Source organism: Lepisma saccharinum, chromosome 1 (genome assembly GCF_977018435.1).
Source record: "Lepisma saccharinum chromosome 1, izLepSacc3.1, whole genome shotgun sequence".
NCBI lineage: Eukaryota > Metazoa > Arthropoda > Insecta > Zygentoma > Lepismatidae > Lepisma > Lepisma saccharinum.
Window position 1 is genome coordinate 126,949,170 of NC_139229.1, and position 19,273 is coordinate 126,968,442.

General features: G+C 37.2%; 1 protein-coding gene across 1 annotated transcript in view; it reads right to left on the reverse strand.

Annotated features, from left to right (window-relative positions):
• Positions 1 to 19,273, reverse strand: part of l(2)34Fd (nucleolar protein 10 lethal (2) 34Fd) — a 59,679-nt gene that overhangs the window by 29,145 nt on the left and 11,261 nt on the right. The window contains exons 3-5 of the mRNA XM_083119634.1: positions 11,038 to 11,252; positions 9,061 to 9,197; positions 4,512 to 4,724 (exon numbers count right to left, since the gene is read on the reverse strand). Of these exons, the coding sequence (XP_082975760.1) occupies positions 4,512 to 4,724; positions 9,061 to 9,197; positions 11,038 to 11,252 (565 nt within the window). The remainder of the gene's footprint in view (positions 1 to 4,511; positions 4,725 to 9,060; positions 9,198 to 11,037; positions 11,253 to 19,273) is intronic.

The following is a 19,273-nucleotide window of genomic DNA, read 5'->3' on the forward strand; positions in this document are numbered from 1 at the left end:
TAATAATAATCTGACAATTTTAGTAGTTTTAATCCTATTATGTACAACTCTTTCTTGAACATTCACATAAACAAAGGTAAAATGTAAAAAAAAAAAATGTGTGTACAGTGGAAACTCGATTTTACGTGTGTCAGGGGAAGAGGCGGAAAAATGTAAAATAGAGTTAAATTTTATAGCATTTTGCTACGTTGAGACCATCAAGATTGAATATATAATGCGGGAAAATGTAAAATCCAAGAACATAAAATTGGGAATCCACTGCATATACACAAATGTACAATGGTGTGCAAAACCTAAGGACGAGATAGATAAAGTAACATAAAATATTTCGTAGTCGGCACAAATGAATGAAAGCCCGGCAGCATGTTGCCAGAGGTTGACTACACATGCACAGGGACCAAGAAGTTGCATGGCATGACGCCAGCGTGACCATTGCGCCGAATGGGTCAGTGCCAACAACACGGAGCAGTTGAATGAATGGGACGAGACAGTGTGTGTGTTAGTCAGAGGGCTGTTAAGGTGCATTGTGGTGGTGTTACTCACAACAACATGGCCCGGAGACAACATTTGGATGCGTTCACATGGGGAAGAATCATCGGGAAACTGGAAGAAGGACGAAGTGTGACGAGTGTGGCCCAGGAGTTTGGGATTGCCCACAGCATTGTTTCACGTGCATGGAGAGCGTTCCGAACCACAGGCACTGCTGTGCAAAGAAGAGGTGGTGGTCGACCACGGTCAACTACAGCAGCGCACGACCGCTACATTGTGCAACAGGCACGCAGGGACCAACGTCAAACAGCGGGTGGAATTACAAACACATTTAACAGGACCGCGATTCGTCCAATCTCACGATCCACAGTGACACGTCGACTGCATGGGTGTGGTCTCTTTGCCCGACGGCCATTACGTTGTGTTCCGTTGACACCCGCGCATCGGTGGCACCGTTTGCGGTGGTGCCAATAACATCAGGACTGGACTGAGGAGGAGTGGGGTCGCGTTCTCTTCTCAGACGAGAGCAGATTCAGTTCGAGTAGTGATTCTGGACGTACACTCGTCTGGCGAGAGGTGGGAACACGCAATGAACCTAGGAACATTGTCGAGCATGATCGTTTTGGTGGTGCAGGTGTTCTTGTGTGGGGGGGTATAATGTTGCATGCGCGTACCGACCTCCAAATTTTTGAATGCAGTACAGTCACCGGTCAACGTTATTGTGACACTGTTCTCCTTCCCCACGTGCGTCTTTTCAGAGGTGCAGTCGGCCCTGAATTCATCTTTATGGATGATAATGCGCGACAGCATAGAACAGCGCAAGTGGCGGAGCTCTTGGAACGAGAGGATATTCGGCGTATGGACTGGCCTGCCCGTTCCCCGACTTGAATCCCATCGAGCACGTGTGGGATGCAATGGGGAGACGTCTTGCAGCACGTCCATATGCACCAACAACCATCCAACAGTTGACAACAGCGCTGGTGGAGGCATGGACTACTATACCACAAGAACTCATTACCAACCTTGTGAGCAGCATGGGAGCACGTTGCAGAGCATGCATCACTGTCCGTGGTGATCACACACCCTTCTAAGGACCATTTCATTACTTCTGTAATGTCACGGGGCCATCATGTGTCGCAGTGCCTTCCGTGTAATTTCCGGTCTATGCGTAAAAATGTCATTTTCTGTTCTGATCATTACGTGTTTTTCTCTGTTCTTTCCTGTGTCATACTGTAACATTACTTTGTATGTATGGTTCAAGTTTCACCGATCTATGCCGCTTGTAACTGACACAGCATGCGAAACTTACTTTCGTCCTTAGGTTTTGCACACCAGTGTATATAAGTTTACATGCGGTTACAATTTTACCTTGATCAACATTTCAAAATCAGCAATGGTGAACAAAAGTTATGTATGCTGGATCCAAACTATAAATATAATGCACAGTCTCCTGAATGTCTCGAACACATCAACCAGCAACATTACATCCAATTTGAGGTAGAGATTGTGATAACTGCTCATGATCTTACAGTTGAAGGTGATCCACAAATGCTGGGTACATGGCTAATCTTCCTCAGAGCAATCCTTGTCTGTAAGTTGGTATTTCAAAATACATCTCATGAAGGCAAAGCCGTGCTGTTGAACTTTGCAAAGCAGTGACGGCGATTGGGTTCCATAACTGAGGGGGGGACAAAGAGAGTTTACTTTCCTTGGTAGATAAGGTTTAGCATGGGAGCAAAATGGCAACTGCCCCCTTGCCCCCCCCCCTTTGCCGCCACTGATGCAAAGTCATCCATATACTCATAGGGATACATATCGGGAAAAGAAGAGAAATTTGGAGAATATGAGGAAAATGTGAAAGAAAGGAAGGAAGTTGTGGGAGTGGAGCTATGTCCTGCTGCTGGGAACACAGAAAATGCTTCTTTCACTGCTTGCAGATGCACGCAGATCATCTTGTTCAGCTCTTCACAAAGTATGAAGGAAACTGTGTCATTCACCCTTAATGCTATCTTGATGGTTCAACTGCCTACTTGGCAAACCAGAATTGTAACTGCATGTATACTTTCAAATGTTCTACATAGCTTATAATACCGGGTGTCCATAAAATCCCTTTACAACTTCAAAAATTCACTACAAATGCAAATCATGAGATATTTGAGTATTTTTTTTTTATTGTACTCGTTTACTATTAAAGTTTGTACTAATAGTCAATTTGTGTATTTTAGGTAACATTGTGAAAAAAGAGAGGTCCTCGAAAGAAAAATGGCTACTCCGCAAGAAAAGGCACAATGTGTGGCGTGGTTCATTGAAACAAAATGTGACACTCAGACTCAGCGAAACTTCAGGACTAGGTATGGGAAACAACCACCAGTACGTCCATCAATTCGTGAATGGCACAGGAAATTCATGGAGACCGGTACAATTTTGGATAAAGCAAGAAGTGGAAGAAAACGAGTTTCAGAGGAAGACATCGAACGTGTAAGACATGCATTTGTTAATTCTCCAAAGAAATCCATTCGCACTGCTGCCAGACAGTTACAACTAGCACGATCAACAGTGCACAAGGTCCTACACCACAACCTGCGATTGTATGCATATAAAGTGCAACTGTTGCATGCTATCGAGCCCAATGAAAACCCGAAACGCAAAACGTTTGCAATGGACATGCTTCATCGAATATCGGAGGATGTAATGTTCCTCAACCGAGTGTGTTTTACTGATGAGGCAACATTTCATGTTTCCAGTAAACTGAACACGTACAATGCGAGAATTTGGGGCTCAGAAAACCCCCATGCGACAATGGACCTCAAACGAGACAGTCCAAAGGTTAATGTGTGGTGTGGACTGATGTTCAATCGAATCATAGGTCCATTTTTCATTGCAGAGCAAACAATTACTGCAAATGTTTACCTTGGCCTTTTGACTGAATATGTGACACCACAACTAGCTGACCTTCAACCAACCGTCCTTTACCAACAGGATGGTGCACCACCACATTGGGGATTAAATGTTCGTGACTTCCTGGACCAAAAATTTCCCGGTAGGTGGATTGGACGGGATGGCCCTATTCCCTGGCCACCTTGTTCACCAGACATAACGCCCCTAGATTTCTTTCTATGGGGCTACGTTAAAGACACTGTGTATCGAACAAAGGTACGGAACATTACTGACCTCAAGCAAAGGATCACTGATGCCATTGCCACCATTGATGAGGCTATGCTAGAGCGGACATGGGACGAAATCGATTTTCGCCTTGACGTCCTTCGTGCAACCAATGGTGCCCATATTGAGGTTCATTAAGTTATGAAAAAAACTTCAGTAACAATATATACTGCTACTATGTGGCAAATTTCATTTAATTATCTCTTCATATGTGTTTGAAATAAAAGCTTGAAGTTGTAAAGAGACTTTATGGACACCCTGTACATTCAGCTGATACTAATACCCAATTCCAATACACTTACAGATTCCCAATATTTGAACATTGTAAGAATTTGAAGTTGTTCAGAATATTTAAGAATGTTAATACATAGGTGAACTATACCATATAAATCAATAAGAGTTTCTAACTTGTTTCAAAATTCCATGTATCTTGAAAAAAGAAAACCTTGCCTGTCAATTATTGGAATTATTATAAATATATGTGTGAATTTTAAACATGACTGTGTTATAAATCTAAATACAAGAGCATTATTTTTAAGTATTCATAATATCACATATGAGATAGAATATTAAAACAGCTGTCATTTTATCAACAATCATTTTCAATACATACGAAACTGATGAAAAATTAATTAAAATTCCAATTTTTTTCCATTTTGAAAATATTTAAACTCCACTTCTATGTAGCAGTTTTTAGGTAATGTGCGATACCCACATTCTAGAAAAAATATCGACCAGTATGAGTGTTAAATTGAATCTGATACTGATATATTGGTATTAACTCAGCCCTAATATATTATTATTTACAGTTTTAGTAAACCTGTCAAAGCAAAGCAAAACACCATCACAAATATACTCACTTAGTGTTTTCTGTCACACTATTCAAAGCACAATCAAGTACCCCAACAGATTTCCTTGTTCGAGGATCCCAAGCTTCCACTCGCCCCTCTTTTGTTCCACAAGCCAACAAATGATGTACTGGATTAATACAACAAACATTTATCTCCGAAGCTTGTGTAACAAAAGAGTTAAGAAACTGTCCTCTTTCCAAATTAAGGCGGTATATTTCTGGACTGAAAAAAAGAGTATGAATAATAATAACTATGCATACATAAAAGCATTAAGTTTAGTTTAACCACTTCTTATCTCTTTTCATTTATTAATATGCAAACCTATAAATAATAAAACTTTGAACGTTATTATAAATAATATTAGGCCGTATGTAGCTTAGGCCTATAAACTTCCAAGGTTTCACAGGACTTCACAGCATTATTTTTGTAAATTAATAGATTGTATAACATGTTTAACTTCCTTCATAAATCCTTTCTTCATTTTCAAATTTAGAATAGATCCCTATTCAGATATGGTACATGTGAGTAAATCAAAAACAAATAGGAAATAATGATTGATTGATTGATTTAGTTTATTTTACTTCGCGTTTTGTGCCTCTTGGCTAATTTGCGAAGATGGGGATGAGTGATGAAATTGATGAATGGACATTCACAAACAACCAAGTCCGACCGGGATTCGAACCCAGGACCCTTGGCGTCGCAGCGCGATGTGCTAACCACTCGGCCACAGGGTCGGGCAAATAGGAAATAAATTTTACGGACCAAATTTCTATTTTCAAACCTCAACAATTTTCTTCGAAAAAGAAATATTTAGGATGAGTCAACATGTAGGTTGTTGTACTGACTATTAGTTGCGTCATGGCAAATATCATCAATCAAAATGCACATGCCCTTGGTGAGAGATGCACCCTGAAGTTTTAGTACTTTGTGCTGGTGATAGATAGTGCCACAACAGGTGTTATGGATTCAAATACTAGCTAAGAGTTTATACACATGGACAAGTGAGTAACTGTTTGGAGTGTTCTCGTCACATCTTTCTCTCATTTATACATCTTAAGAAGAAAAGGTGTTTTTAAGAAGATGGGGGTATGATTTCCCAGAAGGTGTGTACATTTATTTCATTGTCAAAATGTGATCGAGCATTAGCAAAAATAAATGTCTGTGTCTATGTTATGCATTGCAGTTGTCAGGAGAAGTTCTAAGTCGATTAAAGCTTAATGAAAATAACATTAATAAAGGCATTTCAACTTGCATGTATTTCTTGCAAAGAAAGAAAATGCTCACTCTTGAACTTTTCACTAATCACAACAATTTTTTGGCAGTTCTGCTTCAATTTTTCTTTTTTCTGATCATGTGCCTTGTGTAGTTATATTAAATAGCATGTTTCTAGAGTATATAAAAAAATAATACTTGCAAAAGCACCTGCATAAAAGATTCTATGTAACTTCTATCCAACACCAGGCTGGGTACAATATGTGGGAAGTTCCAATACCAACATAAACAATACATAAAAAACCAAAACAAAATCAGAAAATGTTACATATACAGTATTTACTCATGTATAATGCACACTTTTTCCCACAATGTTTGCCCCCAAAAAGTGTGATGCGTATTATGCACGGAATAATTTTTTGATGTTTACGGAACCCTATCATGTTAGATATCGTTGTAAAGCTTGAATTCTGTAGTTTCTGAATATGGCAACAGTATTCCATTTAAGATGGTGACACTAATGTGCAATGCAGTTGAAATAAGCTCATCACAAAATGAAGGAACATTCCGAATTTTGTGGTACTTTAGATGAAAGAAAAGATAAGGAGAAAGAAAATAATAATAAAATGTATTACTGGCCAAATAATATGACATATATGAAGTGTGTAAATGCTTTAATGAAAGAAATCTTGTTCTGCTAACTGCTACTTTGAGGGTCCTGAATGGGCCTCTTATAAATGTTACATTAGGCATGTAAAAAGTATATATATTTTGAAGTGTTTTTTTCTTTTCTCGAAAAAGTAAAGAGAAAATGAGCAAAACCATGCAAAAAAGTTTAAAGGCCATTTTCCACGATTTTTCACTTTGTAACAGCGGCTTAGTGCCCACGTAAGGCTTGTAAGTCCACCTTACATGTTGAAATTATTGAAGAAAACGTATTTCACTCCCGTATTTATCGCTTGAACACACATACCAATATCAGATTGCAAGTAGAACTTTTAACGAAACAATTGAGGACTTGTTTTGATTCGAGTTGTTTCTCTGTAAGGCTTCTTGAGAGGACTTACGTGCGGGTGAATGGAAGAAATGATTTGGACTTGCCCATGCCGGGTGTGTTTGCTTACGTAGTATCTTCTCAACCAATGACAGGGCACCCCGATTCTCACGCACTGTAATGCGCATTACAAACTGGCGAGATTTCTGTCCCCGCTGCGACTGTTTGCCACGGTCGGAAGAGAACCAAGAAAATCGACTCCTGTGTTGTTTCAACAATGCTTGACGGGAGGTGTAGCTAACAAAACGGGTGTAATTTTAAATGTGTAAAAATGTTCACAAAGAGATGGTTTAATGTTGGATATTACCTTCATTAGAAGCAGCGAAGTTAAAGATAAAAGAGGAATGTCTGGCAATCCTAGATCCGGCAGCGCCCGCAAAGTTAGGCGCGTGCATCCCAGTTGCCCGTAATGTTAAAAGCATGCGCGTAATACTTAGCGTTATGATTTACAGATTATTTTTTTTACCTTTTCCTTTGACAAAGTTGCTTGATATGCTTTTCAATATGTGCGCAAATATCGTAACCATGATAATGAGTAATATTCTCGAATGCACTTGCATTTGCAAATTGTATCCTACGCATTCCCCACAAATGGCTTTTTAGTGAAAGAAAAAAATAATAAGAATAAAAATATGACATGGCCTTTCCAGAAGAAGAGTTTGTGTCCTTAACTAAGCTGTATGCGAAATTTGTCAATTGCTACCAATTGAAAGTTGAGCTACAGGTAATTTATTCTGAAGCCGAATATCGAGTAAAGAGTGTGTTTGAACTTCATGAGTACTTGCGTACTACCCATTTGAATGAAGCTGTTGAACAAGTGTACAAACTAAGAGAATTGTTCCTCACTGTTCCTGCATCAAGCTCGTCGTTGGGGAAGTCGTTTTCTGCACTGTAGAGGATTCATACATTTCAATGCAGCACACAGACACAAGGGAATCTGACTTGGGACTGATATCCATTGAAAAGGAGCTGCTAGAGAAATTGACCAGGAACTCCCGATTCTACGACGACGTGATTGAGGTGTTCAGACTAAAGGATCGTCGGATCAAGTTACAGTATAAATGAGAATTTTCATTAAGTAATACATATGCTATTATTTTTAACACAGAGTGTGTGCATTTTATGTTTGAAATTGAGTATGCCCATGCATGACTTACATTCAAATAGATTCTATTTAGTTAAAATATCTTTGGGTTTTCTTTATCCAATATTCAGATCAGGTTTATCTAAGGAAGCCTTACACCTTTCATAGAATCACGCTACGCCACTGCTTTGTAATGTAATGTTCTGCAACACAAGAAAAGCAGTGCTGTTCTGGCAGCATTCGAGTATGCACCTCCCATCACATGGGATGTGTATCAGCAGTATTTGTTGGCCAAGAAATAACAGAAAATAACTTCCTGAGCACTGCAAATCCATAATGTAATTTTGATCTCCTTTTCTACTATTACAGAATAAATATAATGGTTAAAGAGTGAAGGCTTTGGGATGCTAAACACAGTGGAGGGAGATGGGGAGGTGGCTTGGGTTGGTGACTTACTGTCTACACAAGAGGATATTCTCCTCTTGGTCCACATAGCAACAGGTGACTCATTGAATAGGTATGATGTCACTAGCTCTTGATCTGCATAGCAACAGCTTTACGACCTACAACTAAGACAGCCATTTCTTGAACCTGGATTATACTGCGCATTATACACGAGATAAAATTTTAGTCAATTTTCCCCATCAGAAACCAGGGTGCACATTATACATGCGTAAATATGGTAATTACAACAGACTCTTGCTTTTTCTGCCATTCCTTGCATAGAGAGCTATCAGATTGCTGAAAATGAACAAGACTTTAGCTTCTTTTTTAACAAATTTAATATGCACAAGTTTACTGTACTACATAATGTATTTAAAAAAACATAAATAAGTGACAAATATATTAATCAGTACATATCACACTGCCTCATCTCAGTGTGGTCACTTTGAAGCATATCAATTATCTTTTTGCATGTGTTAATAAGGATGTTCTTTATGGCACATTTTGATATACAATAGCTTTACTTGCATACTTAATACTACTGTATTAAATTTATGTTGACGCTACCCACAAATAAATGGGTTCATTCAAGGAGACCAGTAGATCTTGAGTGGCATCAAAGATGCATTTTTAAGTGCATCAAATCTTACATTTTGGTTGCAAAATATGCACAAACAACCACTAATGAGACACCTGTTATTAGTTACAAGCTTAATAATAAAATTAAACTTTTTAAAAGCAGAAATTGCTAAGTATATAATTACCTTGCTCCAACAATAAATAGGTCACAAGAAGGCTGATGATATTGCATGCCACGACCAAATTTTGGTATTCGTACTCTGTAATAGCGGCCATAAGCTGCATGGAATTCAAGATATCTATCACAGTGGAGAAATACAACCTGAAAAGAAAGATAAGCCAAGAATCAATACTAATTTTCTGCACATGTGCACACACACACACACACACTCCCCCAAAACACACACACTCTCTCTTCAATAAAAGCATTACCACAATGGAAGAGAACTGGTGGTCAATGTAGAGGGCATCTTACTGCCAAGTAGAAGAAATGAATTTGATTCCCACATAGGGGAGTGGCATTGTATTATCGATCACATCACACAACTTTCACTACAGTTGAGATGAAGAATGTGTGGATCCCTACCTGCAAACTCCTTATTTATGGCACAAATTAATGCATACAACGTAATTTATAAATAAGCTTGATTATTGTAATTAATACAGAAGATGTAAAAACTAATAAAATGCAAGCATAATGTATACTTTGTAACATAATATACATGCTAAATAATATAAGTACACTTTCACTAACTTTGTTTTGTAGGTATTTCCAATATTTATGTTTCAGAGAGTATAACTTTACGATAAGGCTGGGTTGGTCACAGAAGAAATATCCAAATTAACCTATAACAAGACTAATACCTTTCTTTCTTTCTACTTTGGTTATTTCTAGGGCTGAGTTAATAGAACACATAGAAACTCTCTCCGATAAAGTAGTTCAGAATATTTATAACTTCAATACGTAAGTTTTCAATTGCAGCTACACCACAGCCATCTGCCAGAAATTTGCTGCAAAATATTAATAATTTAACATGAAATAATAATTTAACATGAAATAATAATTTAACATGAGATAATAATTTAATTGTAAAATCTATTTTTCCATACAATACTGTTGCAAAAGTGTGGTGTGACAAAAAGTATTGGCCGGTATTGGCTCAACCTTAGTTATTTTCCATCACTTGTCCATTCCTTTGGTTAATCATGACAATGAGGATGAATGATGAATTAATGAAATGGATGATGGGGCGAATGCAATGATACATCCCTAAACTGGGTTCAAATCTGGAACTTCTGGCATCATACCACATAATTCCACTTTGCCACTTAATCTTTTGAAAATTTGTAAATGTGTAAATGTGAGAAAATCAAAATATTTTGCCTGCATAATCCTCCAGCTACGATTTCACCAAGATGATCAGGTTCACAGCAGAAATTTTTAAAAAAAAAAATTTCCGTGCCAGGTGAGTGTTTCTTCTTTTTTCATTTTTACTTGTTATTTAGCCCTTGTGGCCCTCCTATGTACGTATATATGAAAGAAAGGAGAACCAGAAGGGCTAATATAAAAAAAAAATAAGAAGGAAAGGCAACACTCAGCAGACACTGGAAATGTTTAAACTTTCACAATCAATGCATGTAAAAGACAGTAGAAACGGAAGTTGGACCTGCAAGGTGCCACACCTCAATCCTCAGCACTGTCATCATCTGTAACATCTGCGGTGTCTTAAACCTGGGGGAAACATCCTCAGCCCTCAACCTGAGGATCAATAACCACAGCTCCTCCATCCAAAATCTGGACTTCAATGTCGTTGACCATATCAAGTCACAATACCACCTTTCAATGGCTACTTTCAGGTAGGGATCATCCACCCTTTACTCCAATCTGTCTCAGTACAAAAATGCTAGGAAAGGGCCTACATATCAGATATAAGTGTAAGCAAACCCCCTGGCCTGAATAAGGCCAAACAACAACTTTCCAAATCAAATTTAATCTCCACACCTCAGGTCCATTTACTCCTGTCTCCACTATCATTACCTCCATCTGAATATGTGGTCCATGGCTGGAAAATTGAAACATGTCCAGCATCCGGCCATGTTTCTGAAAATATATTCTTCATACATATTTTTCTGATATGAACAGTAATTCTAAAATGTCTCACCTTACTATAATCCTCTGACAAGATTTCAAATGTTACAACTTCTGAGTCAAAACACCGCTCAAATTTCATTGCCAGGTTATTCACATCAAAGCATTTAACTCGAGGTTTGTATATACCAGTAGCTAAGATATACTGGCCGTCTGGTGACATATTTACTGTTGTGCTCAAAGCAGGCATATCAAAATCCTGGATCAGTTCTATCCGCCTTCTAATATCTGTAAGTAAAGTAGGAAAAAAATTATGATTGATAAAATTCTACTTTGATTATGAATATTAAAACATATCATCCATACCAATGAAGAGACACATTTGGGAATTACTTAAGGACAAGGGGCATAGATATTAATTTTAAGATGAGAAGGCACTTTAGCTGGATGTACAAAGAAGCAGAAGAGTGGGATAAGTGGCCGGAATACAATAAGACAAGGCCCTCAAAGGGCTATAATGTGAAGGAAGGAAGTACGTTTCTTGGTATGGGCCACTAGAAATCAGGGCTGAGGTGTATCCATTTTGGTGTATTAGTACTGGTTCCAGTTAAGTAGATTCTAATAATTCTAATATTTCCCTGGGGTCCTTGAATCCCAAAAAGCATGAAAAATGCTCATCAACAGTTCTGGGAGATCTAAATGTTTCTGGGATCATATTCAAAATGCAGAATTTCACTGTATTGCACCAAAATTATATGCTAAAAGAGAAATTTATGAATAAATATCACTGCATTTAAAATTATAATCATTTTGTACGTAAATCTCAGATTTTACAGCAGATGTTTATTTTCTTCTAGTACAAATAAAGAAAGAATAATATTTTTGTTGTTGTTGTTGTTTATGTAAAAATTACAAGAATTGGTAGGGTTTTATAGTGTCATGAAATGCCTATTTTGACTTAATTTTAAGCTCAGTCCAAAGTAAATACAATGAAGTTCATTGTAAAGTAAAGAGGAGCAGATATGCAACTCAAACTCAAAACACTGCTGTTATTATTACTTGATTGTCAACACGTTACACCTAAAACCAATCCCCGTTCACTGACACTAATCTCCAATTTCATTCTCTTATCAGGTTTCTATTCAAAGATGTCTACATGCTGGTAAATGTTCCATCAAGTAACAAATTACACAGTCTAATATGAAAATATGTGTTATAAGAAAACTGCTTTGTTGCTTGATTGTAAACACTAGGACAAGCCTTGATATAAATATCTGGATGGCTGATCTGTTATCAATATTTAATCACTAAAATTGAGCTATGCAAATTGCCAGAATAATGTGTCATTCCACAGTGGTAATTTTTCACAACTATCTCTATTTAGGTTATTTTATGCTGCACTTCTACCTCTCTAAATTAATTATAATAATGCATACGAATGAAGAAATGGATAGCCAGGCATCAACGACGTATTTAGGGGGTATCAAGTACTAAAATTAAATAGTGAAAACTATATTACTTTATGGTGGTTGCGGTAAACGCGGTTTAAAATTACTTACGTGAAATTTAGAAGATTTTGTACTTCCGCGTTGCACAATTTAATGGTTCAATCCTATTAATTTCGAAGATCCACTGTCTTCAAACAAACAATGTAGTGACTCAGTACCATCTCCGCTTCAAACACCGTACCCTTTTGTGAATGAAGACAGTTGATCTTCGAAATTAATAGGATTGAACCATTAAATTGTGCAATGCGGAAGTACGAAATCTTCTAAATTTCACGTAAGTAATTATATTACTTTAGCCTTTGATGTATAATTTCCTCTGAACTTATTAGAATACAAGGATTATATTGGGATCATACAGCTTTAAAGGACAGGAAGGACGTATATAGGGGGTCCGGACCCCTCCCGCACCCCCACCCAAAAGGACTTATCAAGTTCAAAAGTTAAATGAAAATATACTCGTTTAGCATTTGTTGTATAATTTCCTCTGAACTTATGGAAGACAAGTATTGTATTAGGATCATACAGCTTTGAAAGACAGCAAGGACATACTTAGGGAGTCATGTTACATCATTTTCGTTATTCAATAAATATTCAATTATTCATTTATTTGACATTAATTTTATTGCCAGGCCATTTGTTTTTATGTAAATTATTCTGATCTTAACTACAGGTAAGCTACGTAATGAATATGCGCTGTTAATCTCTATTCTTATACAGTATTTTTACCTATTCGTGTAATAATAATATAATATTAACTTATGTATTGTATTCATACTATGGGAATGAGAGACGCGGTAATAGGTACTCACGTTTTCCGCGAAGCTGTTTTACATTATTTTCTATTAATTTCAGTGGCCACTGCCACCATCCTCGTTGAAATTTATTGTGTTGTTGCTTGACGCGTTTCTGTTGTCTTTTCTAAATCACCGCTAGGTGTGCTGCTGTCGCCTGTGTGTTTTTACGTATATGTCATCTGCTGTTCACCGGTGTTAATTGCTGCAGTAATGGAAGCCAGGCGTGGTGTGCCTTACCACTATCTATGTTCAGTTCATGGTTGTAGTGCATGATGGCGTGTGTTTCTTTAATTTTTGTGTCTATGAGAGTGTGTGCTTTGTATTTGACATGTACTTTCTCAATTTTATGGTTGTGGAATTTGATATGCTTGGCGAGTCCGGTAGTGGGTTGGGCAGTTTTTGCATTTGATAGGTGTTGCTGAATTCTCTCACCGATGGGCCTGATGGATCTGCCGATGTAATGAGCCTTGCACTCGCATTCAGCATCGTAGACGTCTGGATTGTTGAGGGGGGAGAGGAAGTACCATTCATGTTTGTTTAGTTGGTCAGCTATTTTCGAGGTTGATTTGTGTGCTATTTGGATGTTGTAGGGGCGGAGGGCTTTCGTAAGGCAGTAGGGAAAGGCAAACCACTTGGTTTTGCTACTAGGATCTGGTTGCGATGATGGAGCGGGTTGTGTTGATGGTGCACGTTGTCTGACTTGGATTTCAGCTTTGCTGCACCATGTGGAGAGTTGACATTCAGTATATCCATGGTTCAGTGCCAGTTCCGTGATGGTTGCTATCTCGTCCCTCAGGTCTTCTTCTCTGGAACAGTAGGAGAAGGTTCTTCTGAAGAAGTTTAGCCATACGTTGGCCTTTTGCTTGGGTGAATGGTTGGATAGTGCATGGATATATTGGTTTCCTGAATCTGGTTTTCTGAAAACTGTGGTTGTGAATTTGTTGCCCCCCCCCCCCCCCTCCCCGCGGCTGATGGTGAGGTCCAAGAAATTGATTTTGCCCTGCTTTTCATGTTCTATGGTGAATTTTAGTCTGGGGTGGATGCTATCTATTTTTTCCAACAACAGGTTGATCTCTTCGGGTTTTTGTATATGACTATGGTGTCATCAGCGTATCGTCCATATCTGATGAATTTGAGTTCCGGAGTTTGGAGTATGCTTTTTCAGACAAATGCATTACTATGTTTGCTATGGGAGCCAATAGTGGGTTTCTCATAGCAAGGCCTTCAGATTGCTCATAGAAATTATTTTCAAATTTAAAATAATTGTGTCTTAAGCACACTTTTAGCAAATTGGCAGTTTCGGCTATTTCCAGTGCTGGGACTTTGTTTATGGTCAGCCACCTTTCTACTGATGTTAGGGCTAGGTCTATGGGTATTGAATTATACATGTCCACTATGTCGATGCTTCCGATTTTAGCATTATGTGCTTGCACTATGGATGTTATCAGGGTTTTGGCATCGGCACTGTTGCGAAATACATGTGAGGGCTTGTGGTTGAATTGAGATATTTTGTTTTTGAGCCAGTTGGTAAGATGTATGGTAGGGTGGTTGAAACCAGCTATTATGAGGCGCATGGGAATTCCTGGTTTATGTGTTTTGGGGATGCCATAAGCAATGGCGGGTGAGGGGTGGGGGTTGAGGAGAAATTTGTGGTTTTCCTGTCTAAGCATAGCACTGCTTTTCACTGCACGTTTCACTATTTTGCTGTATCTGTCTGTGGGGTCCTTTGCGATGGTACTGTAGGAGTCACAGTTTAGTTTTTCCATCACTTTTTTTGTGTAGTCGCTCTTTTGCATTATTACAAATTGGTTTGTTTTGTCCGATTTTAGGCACCAGCAATCATTAGCGTTAAACACTTGCTAAAATCGGATAGAACAGACTTAATTTTCTGATGTACTGGGTTGGGTTTTCTTGTTTTGCTATTTGTGGTCACTTGTTGTTGTTCGAATGCTGTCAGAATCCTGAGGTTTGGGAGGGAAACAGGATGCTTTTTCAGCTGCACATCAATCAAAGAAACACATGCCATCATGTCCATAAATTTGAAAATAATTGAAATGGTTTTATTATGTATAAGTTTTTGTTTAGTTTTTCTTTCCATTAATATAAGGGTCATTCCACGTCAGTTCAACCAGGCCAGGGAACCCACGATCTCAGACTTTTATGAAACTTGGTACATTCAATCCTTCCATGGTGGTAAGAAACCACATAAAATTTTTCGCCTCTAACTTATCTGGTTTCAGAGTTATGGCCTCCCAAACTTTCAGCTGTGTCTCGTTTTCCTTCATTTCCGAAGCCCTCATTGAAACCTGCAGTGCTTTACAAAATAAATTCTTTCTCGCTCACACATGATTCAATCCTTTTGAAATTTCACAACAATATTAACCAAACAATAGGCATTTCAGAAAAAAATATGACATCACATGATATCAATATTTTAGTAAAACAAAAAATTAATAAAAAAAAAATTAGCGGGATTTTGTTCCCGAAAACATGCCTTGCTAAAATTTCAATTATCATTAAAAGGGAATGAATTAATACCAGCATAAGTATTTTTAAAATTAACCTGGATATGTATTCTAACTTACCCAGCAATAAAAGTTATGGTTATTTTATTCCTTCTATAAATATAATATACTTATGTCTGATATTTGGATGAAATGGCTTCCGGAGTATTAAAATATTTTGGTTAACTCAAAATCAATCAAATAATGTGTTATAAATTAATCAGTGAAGCAAACTAGAAATTCTATACTTTTGTTTATTCTTTGAGCATTGTTGTCTTATTATTTCCTTGCTTATTTATAAAATAATTTATCCATATATAAGCAAAATATATATGGTTCAAAAAAATCTTTGTTTAATGTTGTGTTCTTTGTAAGCAGCAGTTTAATGATATGTCAACATTACCTGAGAAAGAATAGCAATGAAGATGACAATAATGATAATAATAATAATAATAATAATTTATATTATTTTATTAATATGAAATCATCATTGAACAATATCAGTTATTATGGTATCCCCTCCTGCTTCAACATTTGGTGTTTGATGATTTATCCATATAGATATTTAAATGTGATTGACCAAAACACAGGTTTAAAAATTACTGAATATTCCATATATTGCCTATATACAGGGTGAGTCATAAGTCTCCATACAAATGGTGAAAACGATGACCAATGTTTGTTGTTTTTCCTTTTCAGGCAGGTGAGCCAATGAAAAAGAGATGCCACTAACGAAGGAAGAACGGATTGACATCATTCTGTTGGCTGGGAGTGGTACCACCCGTCATGTAGCACGTACATGCAATGCAACCCATAGAACGCAGATAACCCATGACACTTTGGCCAAAGTTCGTCGCCGACGAAAGCAGGCCTGGAAGACCAAAAACAGTAACAAATGAACCTGTCCTTCTGAATTTCTTGATAAGTTTGGCCACGGTGTCATGGGTTACCTGCGTTCTGTGTGTTGCATTGCATGTACGTGCTACATGATGGGTGGTACCACTCCCAGCCAACAGAATGATGTCAATCCGTTCTTCCTTCGTTAGTGGCATCTCTTTTTCATTGGTTCGCCTGCCTGAAAAGGAAAAATAAATATTAGTCACCGTTTTCACCATTTGTATGGAGACTTATGACTCACCCTGTATATTTTTTACCTTTCCATATATGTGCATGCAACATATACAAAAATTTACTTTGTGACACAAGTTGTATACTTTGACACGTTGGATTATCTTGTCCATTGAACTTAGAACCTTTTGCCATCCAAATGTATGATTCTTTCCTGCACTGATATCATGCAGATGTCTGAGAAGTGGTATGTCCTTCCAGATGTTTTTCCTGGTGGATCAACAACAGCCAGCACATGGGGAATTGGTACTGCACATGTATCTTCATGTCTTGGCCAATAGAATGATGGGGAAGGAGCATGGGGGTGAAGAAACTTTACAACATCATCTCCTTGATCTTCATCCACTTGATATACCATTCCAAAATACCACAACTGATCATACTTACAAGCAATGTAACATCCAGGAAAGAGTTCATGTACGGTTGCAATAAAAGATTGAATCCAATCTTTTACAATCCAAGATGAGGCCCAAGGTTACCACTGGACTTCTGAGTCATGTACTGTACATCCTGTGGTAGTCTACTGTAAGAACTCTGTTTGGGAAATGATTGTTTCATCACACTGTATCATATATAATGATCTGAAGCATGATGTAAACATGGTTTACAAAATTCAAGGAATAGTCGTGAGATTTCTGAAAGAAAATTTTTCACATGTCAAGAAAATACACTATTTTCGTGACAGGAGTGCTGCTCAATACAAAAACAAATATAACTTTTTCAACTTGTGTCTGCACGAAAATAGAGTTTACAGAGACCATTTGAGAGACAGATCACAACAACAGGGGATTTTTACAATTTCTGTGTGGAAAAAATTACAAATATTGCATTTCACTTTATTGAGAAAGGTGAAGTAGATTCAACCCATTTGACACTTCAAAACCGGTTTACAGATGTACAAACAGTTCCAGGCACTAGAAGTTTCCACAATTTCAGACCTCTGGATTCTGCAGGCACCATTGTGGCTAGAAGAATCAGTCAAGATAAGACCCCATCTCTCACGTACAGTCTGAAAAACCGCCAATCTTTTATTGTAACCGTACATGAACTCTTTCCTGGATGTTACATTGCTTGTAAGTATGATCAGTTGTGGTATTTTGGAATGGTATCTCAAGTGGATGAAGATCAAGGAGATGTTGTTGTAAAATTTCTTCACCCCCATGCTCCTTCCCCATCATTCTATTGGCCAAGACATGAAGATATATGTGCAGTAACAATTCCCCATGTGCTGGTTGTTGATCCACCAGAAACAACATCTGGATGGCAAAAGGTTCTAAGTTCAATGGACAAGATAATCCAACGTGTCCAAGTATACAACTTGTGTCACAAAGTAAATTTTTGTATATGTTGCATGCACATATATGGAAAGGTAAAAAATATATATGGGCAATATATGGAATATCCAGTAATTTTTAAACCTGTGTTTTGGTCAATCACATTTAAATATCTATATGGATAAATCATCAAACACCAAATGTTGAAGCAGGAGGGGATACCATAATAACTGATATTGTTCAATGATGATTTCATATTAATAAAATAATATAAATTTTTATTATTATTATTATTATCATTATTGTCATCTTCATTGCTATTCTTTCTCAGGTAATGTTGACATATCATTAAACTGCTGCTTACAAAGAACACAACATTAAACAAAGATTTTTTTGAACCATATATATTTTGCTTATATATGGATAAATTATTTTATAAATAAGCAAGGAAATAATAAGACAACAATGCTCAAAGAATAAACAAAAGTATAGAATTTCTAGTTTGCTTCACTGATTAATTTATAACACATTATTTGATTGATTTTGAGTTAACCAAAATATTTTAATACTCCGGAAGCCATTTCATCCAAATATCAGACATAAGTATATTATATTTATAGAAGGAATAAAATAACCATAACTTTTATTGCTGGGTAAGTTAGAATACATATCCAGGTTAATTTTAAAAATACTTATGCTGGTATTAATTCATTCCCTTTTAATGATAATTGAAATTTTAGCAAGGCATGTTTTCGGGAACAAAATCCCGCTAATTTTTTTTTTATTAATTTTTTGTTTTACTAAAATATTGATATCATGTGATGTCATATTTTTTTCTGAAATGCCTATTGTTTGGTTAATATTGTTGTGAAATTTCAAAAGGATTGAATCATGTGTGAGCGAGAAAGAATTTATTTTGTAAAGCACTGCAGGTTTCAATGAGGGCTTCGGAAATGAAGGAAAACGAGATTTGGCTGAAAGTTTGAGAGGCCATAACTCTGAAACCAGATGAGTTAGAGGCGAAAAATTTTATGTGGTTTCTTACCACCATGGAAGGATTGAATGTACCAAGTTTAATAAAAATCTGAGATGGTGGGTTCC